General features: G+C 36.3%; 1 protein-coding gene across 13 annotated transcripts in view; it reads left to right on the forward strand.

Annotated features, from left to right (window-relative positions):
- Positions 1 to 13309, forward strand: part of MEF2C (myocyte enhancer factor 2C) — a 199734-nt gene extending 186425 nt beyond the window's left edge. For 7 of the 13 annotated variants that reach the window (XM_087958202.1, XM_026672222.2, XM_026672268.2 and 4 more), the window contains 3 exons: positions 1093 to 1222; positions 2643 to 2778; positions 7714 to 13309. In XM_087958202.1, the coding sequence (XP_087814328.1) occupies positions 1093 to 1222; positions 2643 to 2778; positions 7714 to 8035 (588 nt within the window). In that variant the 3' untranslated portion in view covers positions 8036 to 13309. The remainder of the gene's footprint in view (positions 1 to 1092; positions 1223 to 2642; positions 2779 to 7713) is intronic. The other 6 variants (XM_026672275.2, XM_026672283.2, XM_087958198.1 and 3 more) reach the window with 1 other exon arrangement.
- Positions 13310 to 13603: the final 294 nt, after the last annotated feature.

The raw sequence follows: 13603 nt of genomic DNA on the forward strand, positions 1-13603 counted from the left end.
ATGCCTTCTTGCACTGGAAGCAGAAGACTTTAGAATATTTGCTTTTGCTAATTATTCATCCTCCTCTCTCATGCTATCAGTCTGAGGATGTTGATCTGCTTTTGGTAAGTGGGAATAATGTTATTGAAAACATGCAGAAACAATTCATTTCCCTACTGGGTTGGCAGCTGAAATATAATGGAACTTTTTCTTCAAAAACAAATAGAAGTCTATCCCATCTATCTTTTAAGGCTTGAAAGTTGTTTAAAAGTCTTGTGTTTAACTGCTGTAAAGCAACAATTTTAAAAAGGTTGGATTTAGTGTTTTTTCAGTAATGTCATCTTTGAATGCCCAAACTTTTTAAAGTTTCCATCAAATGCCCTATGCCTTTAAATTTCTAATCTTGATTTGTACGCATTAGAGTCCCACAGTAAGAAAATACAGGGTAAAGGTATATTTAATAGTATCTTTCATATAAGTTTCAGCATTTTTAAGAATGAAGTGACCATAGCACCATCTGCTGGAGAATATAGAATATACAGTATTGCATATTCATCATCTAGCTTGCCTATTTTAAGCATAAGGAGGTCTGTGGATGTAAGCAGGCTTCTGCATCTGTCCCAAATTGTAACAGAAACCATAGAAAAATTGAACATGCATGGGCATATCATTACGTTGCTTTCAAGAGTTAATCCTCTACTACCATCTGGCATAACTCATCCTACATAGACACTTTTTAAAAACATCCTTGGAACTAAATAGTTATATTTTCAGGCTTTTTTTTTTCAAACCTAAATGAATACATGTTAAATATTTTTATCCTCCTAGTCTGACTGCTACTAATGTATATGTGTCGGGGGGAGGAGAAAAATCTTATATGTTTGGTAACCTAGGAGATTCTGATTTAATGAGTTACTATGGTGACAACTGGTCGCTTGAAAAAATGATAAATCATGGGATTGGCAGAGTTCATAAAAGTGACATGATAAATGATTAATGTAGTGAAATCTGTATGCTATTTTGTACCATAGGAACAAATCCAATCTCTAAATATAATTTGTTTCAAATGTTTTCCATCCTTCCATTAATATGTTTATTTTACTCATTTAAAAGAATCAAAGGATAAATAACTCTCAGTCTGCTCAGTCATTGGCTACTCCGGTGGTTTCCGTGGCAACTCCTACTTTACCAGGGCAAGGGATGGGAGGATACCCATCAGCCATTTCAACAACATATGGTACCGGTAAGTTTTCACGTAATTCTGAGCCTTATAGATTAAATGAGAAAAAAACAGATACTCACATACAAGATAGCCCAAGTTACAAATTTGATGCTTGTGGTAATATAAAATGAAACAATATGTAGAATCCTGTCTCGTTTTTTGTTGTGCATCATAAGAATTGCTTTTAAGTGGCTTAAGAATCACTCATTCACACTTGACAGTTGAAGAGCCACTTAAATTTCCCTTATCAAAAAGTGCTTTGACATTCCCACTCTCATAATTAATTGATGCCTGCTGGCACGTTGTAGATATAACTTACCCTGCATCATACACTTTTTTGAAAGAGCAGAAATGTTTCCATACCTACTTGAACTGCAAACTCCATAGTAGAGTGTCTGATAGTGTCTTATTTTGTACACTTGTGTGGCATTTGGGCATATCACTCCAGAACTATCTGGCAGGGACTGCAGGTATAATAAGAATGGCTGCACCTGATCCATATCTGGAAGGGGGAGGCATTTTCCAGTTCAGGGTCCCCCCAAAAGTTGAAGCCCAAAGTATGTCCATCCTCCGTTGACTAGGGCTCTAAAACTCAATACAAGCCTGGCTGGTCTGGAGGATACACAATGCAAAAACTGATTTGTGCACCTTTTTTCACTTGTACTTATAGGCTTGAATGTGTATTCAAGGTCACAGTCCATGAGAACACATAACTAACTAACTCCGGGGCCTAAGGTTACTATTTCCAAGAATTCTAGGCTAATCTAATTTTGATTGCACTGTACAGTAATCTCCCTTAAAGCTCATATATTTGGCCCATACTCAGTATCAAGGTGAGGAACCGTGGTCCTCCAGTAGGTACTAATCTAGAGTGCTCCGCATCCATTACCGTGCAGGGCCACATAACTGGGAGTTGTTGCCCAGCAATATCTGAAGAGTCATAGGTATCCCATTCCTTGCAAGTAAGCTGACTCTGTAGGCTGCATTTTTGGGTGTTGATAAATGTGTGCTAAAAATACTACAAAACTTCACAAGCTGAAAGTTCACCAGGAAACAGAAAATCATATATTTAGCATTTATATCCTAGTATTACTTATTTTTATTTAATTTGTCAATTGCTTACAATATAATAGATTTAAGAATGAACATAAGTATAAATACATAAAACAGGTACGAATAATTGGGGACAATAGGACAGGGACGGTAGGCACGATTGTGTGCTTAAGATAGTAAGCTGAGTTTATGCACTTATGTATTTATGCATGTATCTGCCTATTGTGCTCACAGTGAGTGGGGAAGAGAAGGGAATGCCTTAATACCACAACTGCAGTAGATTTAAAATGCCTTATTAATGGAATATGAGAGAATTTGTCCATAGTTATTGAACTCTTTCATTTTAATTTTGAAATTGTGTTTTTTTTTTTTTCATTCTTGCATTCAGAGTATTCATTGAGTAGTGCAGACTTGTCATCATTGTCTGGCTTTAACACAGCCAGTGCTCTCCACTTGGGTTCAGTAACTGGCTGGCAGCAGCAACATCTACACAACATGCCACCATCTGCCCTCAGTCAATTGGGGTAAGTCAGAATTCAAACCGTCATGTTATTTTTAAAATACCCATGATATCTCTTCCACACGCACACACACACAAATAACCTGTTTTTTGTTATAAAGTTTTTCCCTCACTGTTGGAGGAACAGAAGTTAACAGCCTGTCCAGTGTTTGGAGAAGAAAGCTCAGGGTTTCTAGTATCCTGGAGATGAGGCACCTTGAAAGGAACCAAAGTTATAGTCTTGGCAGAATAACTGAATTATCTTTGTCCTAAAAGAAATCCAAAAGAGTGGCCTCCATCTAGTTCTCTCCTGTGTCCCTTCCTCTGTAGATAACATTCTGCTGTTGTCAGTAGAAAGTGATATGAGAGGCAGGTATAACACATAATAAATGGCAGCCCTGTGTTATGTCAGTAATAGATACATCATGCATATGGACAGATTGCAATGCAGCTTTTTTTGTCATTAGCTCACATGGGGGAGGAGAGCAGTTTAGTAAAATCAGGCAACAGGCAGTCTATGGGATTAAATTGTTTTAGTAGTAGAGTTCCAACATTAGCTGTACTAGGCCATGTTTTATTTTATTTATTTGTATCCCACCTTTATTATTTTTATAAATAACTCAAGGTGGCGACCACCTCCCTTCTATTTTTTCCACAACAACAATCCTGTGGGATAAGTTGGGCTGAAAGCTAATGACTGGTCCAGTGTCACCCGGCTGGCTTTCATGTCACCAATAGAGAAGAACATATGAAGCTCAGGGTGGAACTGTGAAATCTTGGTGCTCTCTGAGTTTGGCTGTTATGTATTCAGCTATGTTACATTAGGCTACAAGCAGCTGACTTCCAGCCCAAATTCCACTGCCCCAAAGACACAGTGGTCAGAACCTATTTGCTCCCTTGAAAATGGCTTCCTTCTTCCTCTTTCTTTCTTGACCTGCCTCAAAACAGCAAGAGGTAGGGAGGGGAAATCCCTATTCCTCCCATAGAGTCCCACTCTCTCAATCTGGAGGTGTGTCCCAAATGAAAGACAAGCCAACTAGGATATCATCCTAACATGGAGAGTTGTAAAGGGTGAAAAAAGGACTATAGTAAGTCCCCTACAAGGAGTCCTCACATAACCACCATTCATTTATCAACTGATGTTACAACACTACTGTAAAAAGGTGACATGACACGTTCTTGCTCTAACAATCGTAGCAGAAGCCTCATGGTCACCTGATCATGATTTGAGTACTTGGCAACTGTTGTGCATTTAGGACTGTTGGTCACATGGTTGCCATTTGCAACCTTCCCAGCCAGCTTCCGATGAGCAAAGTCAATGGAGAAGCTGTGGTCATGTGACATCTCACTTAATGACCACAGTGATTCGCTGAATGGCAGCAGAAATTGGATGCTGGCACTGCTTAAGAACAAATTTTAGAGCCCTTTTATAATTATAAGTTGAGGACTACCTGTACTTTGCATGCAGAGGTTTTAATAGCTAACATCCCAGGTGGTATCAGCTGACTGGAATATCTAAAATCCTGTAGATTATTTGACAGAAGGCATACTTCCATCAAAACCTCACATAAATGCTACCCTACCACTTACTTGAGCTGAATCTAGAAATTACATGCCAAAAAATCAGACCTTGAAAGCAGATAAGCAATTCATGTAGAACTCATCTGTTTTCCCCAATCTATTAACATAAATTTTCCCCAATCTCTTCGCTGATTGTATTATAACCTGTCTACTTAGTATTACCAACTGACCTACCAACTTGACCCATACATAATCCACATTTGCCTGAGCATCATGCATTTTAGAAGAGGCAGAAACATTTCACTTATTTCCCTTATACTATGATAAATTGTATGTTCAAAAGGTTGCCAGCAAGCAAACCTAATGTTCATTTTCACAGTGAAAGGCATGCATTCCTGCCCTCTAGTGGCAAATTCAGGAGGGAAATTTCTATACTAATGTATATTATGCTTTGTAAAAGCCAGAAACTCTTTATAAAAGATTAATTATAAACAAATCCAGTGGAACAAGGAAACTAGCAAGCCATAATGTTCACTTTTCCTATGATCTGAATTGCACATAGTCAAGGTTGAATATCTTTTCAGTGACTGGAGACATGAGTGCATTACATATATTTCTCAATTTATGACCGCAATTGGAATTTCCACCATACAGTAGTGCAATTGGAAGGAGAATTAGACCTGATTTTAGAACAATTTTTACATCAGTCATTAAGTGAATGACCATGGTTGTTAAGCAAATCCAACTTCCCCAATAGGTATTTTCTGCCAGAGGGAAAGGTCAAAAAAAGTTGCAAATTTTTATCACAAGACTGCAGGACATCTCAATTGGTAATAATTGTGGGTAGGTGGCCATGCACCACAATTGTGATCACATGGCCAAGGATCATAACTCATTTTTTTTCCACGACCATCATAACTTTGAATATATTATTAAATGAACAATATAAGTCAAGGACTATTTGTAATAATAAGCTAGTGTGTGCCTATTTAATGAGATGCCCTTCTTTCAGGATACATTGAAAGCAATAGCTCAGTCCTATTTAAATTAAACATGCTGCCATTCACTTCAGTAAGAAGTGGGTTATACCAATTATTTTGTATGTAAGAAGTGAAAACTGTATTACCGTGAAAGGTTTATTATATATCTCCTATAATCTTCATAATAATATTCTTTTGTATTAATCTTAGTGTTTTAAAAAATACATTAAAAAATAGAAAATGTTCCACCTAAGCATTTAAAGTGAACAAATTGTTTTCAGTTGAATACCATAACATAAACAGACTGTTTCACAAAGAAAGTGAGGTTTATAATTACATGCTAAACCAACAGCAAACTTTCATAGATTTGGCACACACTATCATCTATTTCTAGTGCAGACATAAAAAATCTGCCCTAATTTTACATGTACATTATTCTATGAATATTTATTTTACATTTGTCAAAAGTTGGAACTCTAACTGAAAGCAATAAGAAAATTTCACTTGGCAATTCCTTCTGCAAATCTTGTAAATCAGGTTTAATCTGAAATTAAATAGCAGTTTGTTAAGCCGCAAGAAAAGAGAATACTTCTTTTAATTCTGCTCTATCCAATTTAGTATATAAGATGGATCTTAGGAGTGTGCATTTTTACTTTTTTAGAAATCAAGAAAACTGTGTATGAGACCTTAACTTATTGATAGTTAGTGCCTCTATTTTTCACAGTGAATAAAGACAGTCATTATATTCATTACACAGCAAATTGAACTAATTTCCAATAGTTAACAGATCCCAACAATAGACAGTGTGTTAATTTCAGGTATAGCCAAGAATTCAAAATCAAGAGAATTCTGCCCTTAGGCTTGCTTTTCACACAACTGCAACTGTAGGGCCAACATGCTTGTCCATTAAACAACTGCACCAATTTTGACAAAATCAGCTGAATACAGGGCAGATGAAAGCAATTACGGATTGCAGCATTTCTCTTCCTCTTTGTTGACTAACAATGGCCATTCATTATTAAACATTGTGACAATTGATGATAAAAGCATTGCCACATCATTCCAAGGATAGATATCTAGCATTGTTTTTCATTTCTGCAGACTTTAGAAAACAGTTGACTACAGTCCTTCATTTTGTGTTCAGCCACAAAGATTTTAGAAGGTTAGGACTGAGCATGTAGGCTTTCCAGTCTTTAAAAATGTGCAGCTTCAGTGCTCAAGTGACATATCTCCTCCATGCCGTAACCTTTCATCCCTCGGAGGAACATGCAATCTGCCATGTCAGCTCTGAGTGATAGACAACTTCCATGCACAATCGACAAGTATTCGCAAAGTTTGGAAATTATGTACATAACATTTTCCTTTCCCATCACCATTCTTCTGGATCTAGAAAACAAGTCTATTTTAGACATTTTAGTAGTTTATGATAGAAATTTCAAACATTGTCATAAATATGTAAGAAGTTTATGTTTGGTTGTACTGAAGTTGAAATGTCATACTGAGAACATTTCATGTCATTGCCATTAGTATAGCTATTAGCACATTTTGAACACATTGGTTCTGGATTTATCCACATGTGGCTGGGGAATTTTGGGAGATGAAATCTCCACATCTCAACATTGCTGAAACTGAGAAGCACTGATTTAAATAATTATATTGAAAATAAAAATACCCTCTTGATTCCAATTTCCTCATTGCCAAAAGAGAAGGGGAAAAATACAGGAGGCAATAAGCAAACAGAGAACTTGGTGGTGTTTAACTGAAAATCATGGTTTGGTTTGGTGACTTTTTCGAATATAATAGCTTTAGAATAAGTCAGAACCTTCTGTATCCAATCTTGCATCAACTTTTTGCTTATATTAAAAATGAATGATAGTTTCTATGTACCTTTAGTATGACATAGACTTCGATAGGGAACTTCCTGAACCTTTGCTCAAACCTCTTTCTAGTACAAGTTGCCCTAACACCTCAGGACACTCACCAGAATCCAGAAGAATGAACCCAGGATGTCTTGAAGGCCATGTGAAAAACCAAAAGATGCTGAATAGAACAACCCCAACTGCTCTTGTAGTTGAGTTGTAGGCAATCTACATCAGTCTGCCCTACAACCTACCATCTTTTAAAATTGCTTTTCTGTATATGCACACATGCAGTCATACTTTAAGTAATCAGTCATAGTTTCAAAAACAGCAGGGTGTGGCTGACACTATTTCCATTTGAGATCAAAATCATCCTGGCTGCAGTTCTGAGCAATCCATAGAACAAACTGCAAGGACCATCTTAGGAGAGTCATCTTTTCAGATGTGTCCCACAGCTGCAAAGACAATCTTTCACACACACAGTCCTTGGCTTTGTGCAGGGATAAGTTTTTCCATCTCTTAGCTGATATTTTGTATAAGTGTACATTTCAGGGGGCTCTGCCTCCTCCGTCTGTAACTGGGTTTCCTTTCCTCTTACAGAGCTTGCACTAGCACTCATTTATCTCAGAATACAAATCTCTCCCTGCCTTCTACTCAAAGCCTCAACATCAAGTCCGAACCTGTTTCTCCTCCTAGAGACCGTACGACCACGCCATCGAGATATCCACAGCACACGCGCCACGAGGCGGGAAGATCTCCTGTTGACAGCTTGAGCAGCTGTAGTAGTTCCTACGATGGAAGCGACAGGGAAGATCACCGAAATGAATTCCACTCTCCCATTGGACTCACCAGACCTTCGCCGGACGAAAGGGAAAGTCCCTCCGTGAAGCGCATGCGGCTCTCTGAAGGATGGGCAACATGATAACTTTACTAGCTATTAGAGGTTTTTTTTTTCCTTGCAGTGCGTGTGTGTGCTATACCTTAAGGGGAAAGAGGGAGGGGGGTCAATATGCATTATATGTGCTGTGTGTTGGGGGGGAAGTCAGGTACTCTGTTTTGTAAAAGTACTTTTAAATTGCCTCAGTGATACCATATTAAAAGATAAACAGCAATGCTGAAGAGATGCTTCGCACTTGAGTTGTACAACAGATCACTTGTACAAAATAGGTTTTAAGGTTAACTTCTTTTTACTGTTGTGCTCCCTTGCAAAATGTATGTTACAATAGATAGTGTCATGTTGCAGGTTCAACGTTATTTACATGTAAATAGCCAAAAACAGAAAAAAGAGGAGGCATTTGCCCAATCCTGGGCAGATCATTACTGAGAGAGAAAGTGGCTGTTATGCAACAAATAGAAATTGTACAGATGTTTTGGGAGACCCAGAAATCGGGTGATTAAGGGGGGAAAAAAAAGAAAAGAAGGAAAATTTTAGGTCGCTTAGTATATCTGAAAATGCTCACAAATGTGTAGGCATATTGTATAGTATGGCACTCAGTTAAACGGATCAAAATCATTTAAAAGAGGACCATACTTGTGGAAAAAAAATGTTTTGGAGTTCTTTTTTTTTAGTGTGAGGGCTAACCTATTTAATTTTTTAAAATTCTGGGTCTGGATCATTTATTAAATAAAAATATTAAAAAATATGTAAATTACATTTTCCTTATTTTCATATTAAAAAGTAAGACAGAATTTGCAAAGCATTGTGGCTTTTTGTAGTTTACATAAGCCAAAATGTGTTTTCCCCCTTCATAGCTTTGCCAATATTTTAAACAGCCCTGAAGGAAACAAAGGGGATCTTTTTTGTATAGAAAGCACTACCCTAAGCCATGAAGAACTCCATGCTTTGCTAACCAAGGTAATTGTTTTCTCTTTGCAGAAATTTTGTTTTTGAAATGTGTATTTCTAATTATATAAAATATTAAGAATCTTTTAAAAATCTGTGAAATTAACATGCTTGTGTATAGCTTTCTAATATATATAATAATTATGGTAATAGCAGAAGTTTTTGTTATCTTAATAGTGGGGGAATTATATTTGTGCAGTTGCACAATTTAAGTAACTATTTTTTCCTTTTAGTTTTTCTTCAAATCAGAATACATTTTAGAGTATCAGTCAGCTGTTGGAGGCTAATCTGCAAACAATTAGGATTTTCCCTTCCATATCATTCTAATATATCTGCAGTCAATTTTGCATTTTGGATAGTTCCATCATATTTTTGAACGTGTTCTTCTTACCTTATTTATGTTTTGCGTATCTTGAGGCTTTTTGCCCCTTAGATCACAATGTGGCTCAACTTTGTCTTGTTTCTATACATTCAATAAAACTAGCAATCTTTTGGCTGTAAGAGGTAACTCAGAAAGCTTGCACAATCTCAAACAAAATCAAAATCTGGGATAGTATCAAAGTGAACATAATTTAAAAATCCATAACAATTACCCCTAATTTGGTACCCTGACTGCATATTTTATGCCCAACATTCAGTAGGTTATCTCAGAACTACAGGCAGATTCAGGTTCAAATGTGATCATGGAAAAGTGGCTTTGATGGCCTAGCTAGTCCTTCCAACGTAATTCTTTATTTTTTGTTCTCCTTCATACAGAGTAATTGAGGACAGGAATAGCAGCAAAAGGTCACCATTCTAACTTCAATCTGGCTATAAATGTTGAGTTGTTTATGTCCAAGAATGAATTTATACGTGCATTACATTACTTATAATACCATCATGTACAGGTGTACTGCAAAATAAATCCAATAAGGTTAATGGGATTTGTTTCCAGATGACTGAATATAGGTTTACTCAGAATTTTGCTATGCAACACTTGATGACTTATGGCTGAATGTATGGATCACTGAAAAGTGTTGGGCTTATTTTGACATCTGTATTTAGTTGGTGTCATGGTTAAAATGTGAAGCATGTGCATCATGTTGAGCAACTAGAGCTAAATTTCACAGTTCCATTCAAATGTAGTGGCTGCTGTATTTTTTTTTTTTTTTTTGAGCAAACAGCCCTGCTATAAAAATTGACTATTATAATTTTCTAACTTAAATAGTTTGGTCACCATAGAACAACATCCATTCTGTTCTACTTTCCTCTTATTAGAGAAAGTGAACATTACCCATAATTCCTACCCATGTTTTTAATTAAGAATAATATCAAAATAAAATTATGCCTGAACAGGACATCTAATTTATCTTTGACATTAGCACATATTATTTATAATTTAGCAGGCATAAAAATGCATGAAAGCTATGTCATTTGCTTTAAATACTTCCTTCACACATCCTGGGACCGATTCTTGAAAGAAAAGGGTTCCCCCGCCCCCCAATACTAAATAATGTGTGAAAGGTATATCTGGATTCCCAGTACTGCAGGAGAATCCCTTTGTATATGACTTAGTTTATTTTATTCTTTATAATTGTTTTATATTTCTTGGAGCTTTAAGATCTGTCATGCAAATTAGGTATAGGTAGTCCACCCTGCTGGGCTGAGCAAGCAAGTGAGTAAACGCTACAAGAGATGTAGCTTATTTTCTTTCTTTGGACAGGAGGGCAGGGTAGAAATGTAAGATGGAAGAAATATGAGTAATTTCTAGCATGTTAGAGTCAAAGCACAGCTCATGATGCAGTTCTCTGAACTGCTCATTTTCATACAGTATTAATATATACTGTAGCAGTCTAGAAGGCTATTCACTCTTTACCACTTAATCCCAGTTGCTGATTAATCTGTGATACCTTTCCAGAGTCATGAACAAGCATTAGCAAATCAGCTGACTTTGGCAAATGTTAATGGAGACATAGACGTCTATATAAGAATACAAGTTGTAAAAATTCTGTTTGATTAAGGATACCAACCAAATATAGATGTAAGGCTTTGTTCACTTTTAACAAAATCAATAATAATGATACCTATACCACAGCCGTAGTGTCATCGCTTATGATTCCATGCTGGCTCAGCAGTTGTTTTTTCTTATCCTAAGCATTTCTTGACCAGCCCAGAAAGTCTTGGGAGTATGCTGAAGCCATATCATTTGCACGTATGTTCTAGATAACAGAAAAAAAACAAACGCTTTGATAATGCATTAATTCCACCAATGACTTTAAATATATACACATGCATCAAAGGAAGTGAGAATGGGGCCAATGTTTGATTATGCTAGCTTCAATCAGGGTTCCAAATTATTTTCTTCACTTTAACATTTACCACCACTTGAGAACATTCATCTTCAACAGAAATTAAATATGCAATGTGTATGTGGCCATTTTAAAAAAAGGAAAAAGAAAGAAATAATATTTGGCTTACCAGTATGGTTGTGAATCCTTTGCCAAAGTGGGTGATAGTGACAGCCATGCACATCTACATGTAATATTACTCTTCAGCCTATAGAATTGTGGGGTTCTGTGCATGGAAATAAGTTTGTCCCACTCAGCCAGGCAATTTCAACCTTGAAACACAGTCACAGAACTGAATTGTGCAAGAATGGATATTAGTATTTCTTCCTTTTTCCACTATTGAGTTAAACTAAAATATAGAGGCACAATCCTAGGGTTAACTGAACATTGTAAATGGATTTAATTAATAAAGAAGCACAATGTTTAATGGTGATGTTACTTTCTAAAAGCTTTGGCAGTCAATACTTAACTGTTCTTTTTTATCTATACCTTAACAATTTTTGGTAAAACTACAATGGAGGGACTTACGGTGTGATTCTTTTGTATTTAAGCAGTTTTGGGGCAGTGCCCCATAAAAGGATTGAGATTTTCTTCAACCTGGGCAGAACAAAATTAAAGGCAACATGCAATAGCCAAAAGGATGTCTTCTCCCCTTAAGCTGATCTTTATTTTGGAAATAGCTTATTAATGAAGGGATAAAGCCTGTTTTCTGATGACAGTATATGATATATACCACCCTTTCCAAATCTAGTGCCTTTTTAATGTAATGTCACAGTAAAATTCCTATCCGAAAAGGAAATAGGCATTGGCCATATCTTAGCTGGGCAAGATGGGATTTGTAATCCATATATGAAGAACACTAGGTTGAGGAAAGCTAATAGAGTACACGTTTATATATTGTATGCATTGATGACTTTCTCAGAAAAGGAGTTTTTAAAATCATTTTAGTGCTTTATCAATGGTATTATTTTTCTTCTTCTTTTTTTTTTTTTTTTGGTAACCAAATGATTTCTATTTTTCCCAGGAGTGGAATTTAACATTTTTAATAATACAGTGATATTTGCTGTTTCTCAGAGGGCTTTTTCCCCAAACAAAGCTAAAATGCAAGAATAAAACAACTGCTATGCTATTTTCAAGAATGTCAAGAACCCCTTTTTGTATTGTTTGACTTTGTCTTAGCTTTTACCCATCTTCCTCATAGATGCAACAGTGTGGTTTGGTTTGGTTTGGTTTTTCTTTCTTTCCTGCTGTCTCTAGAAGGCAAATACTTTGCCTTTATGTCCCAAAAAGCCACTTGAAACCTCAATAAATGCTATTGCCTAAACCCAGAATATTCCTCTGCTCCCATTTTATGCCACCTGCAGTGACATCTTAACATCTGTGGCCTCCATTTCTTGATACCCTGTGCCCCTCAAATGGCTGGTGAAACACTGGTGTCGGTTGAGAAGACCTCACTCCCAAACTATTAACAGGCGCTTTGTGAACATATTCTAACCAAAGATGTGGAGCAATCCAAGTGTAGAATTGCACCCTTTGTACCAAATTTTCTACATCACAATGGGTATAATCATGTTTAGTTTTGCTGTCCCTGCTTGTACCTCAAACTGGCCCGTAGTTCAGTTTTATTCAAAAATGTCAGCTCAGTGGTAAAAGAAACTCACTTAACCTAAAAATATTTGACTTGGATTGCTTCAGATAATTTGCTTTTGCTTTATTTTATTTTAATCCTGGGAAGTTACTTTAATTAAATCAGTGATATTCTCCTGCTGATGGGCACATAAAAACGTTTTGCAAGAAATATTAGAGGCTCACAGCGGCATAAGCTGGACTTTGTCGCCACTAGATGACAAGATATTATAACAAATTTAAAAATCACACCTGTGTATCTCAAGAGATTTAATCAGCTGTCTGTAGTGAACAATAAATAAATTAATGGGCAAAAAAAATCAGAAGTTCTTCCTGCTGGACATAAGGTATAATTTGTATTTTGCAGCCAAATCAGTAAAATTACTGGCTTTCTTAGTGATACAGTGTCTGTGGTGCATTTTTTTTTGTTTAAAAAATTAAATAGTCTTTGCCTCAGTTAGACATCCGTGACATATCAAATCAAGAGTTTAAAATATACAGACAAGAAGACATGTTGTAATTCTAAAAGCAACTCTTCTCCTGTATTTTTTTTTCCATTGTCATATTAACTCACTGCTGACAGGATCTTAATGGGCAGCAGTATCTATTCTGGTAATACGCTATCTTAAAAGTGATAGCAATACAGAAACATTAAAATACAAAGTTTGATTTGTTTCAAAAATATGCAAGCATT

Source organism: Notechis scutatus, chromosome 2 (genome assembly GCF_049901735.1).
Source record: "Notechis scutatus isolate UNSWTSFEM ecotype Mainland chromosome 2, rNotScu1.2, whole genome shotgun sequence".
NCBI classification, from domain to species: domain Eukaryota; kingdom Metazoa; phylum Chordata; class Lepidosauria; order Squamata; family Elapidae; genus Notechis; species Notechis scutatus.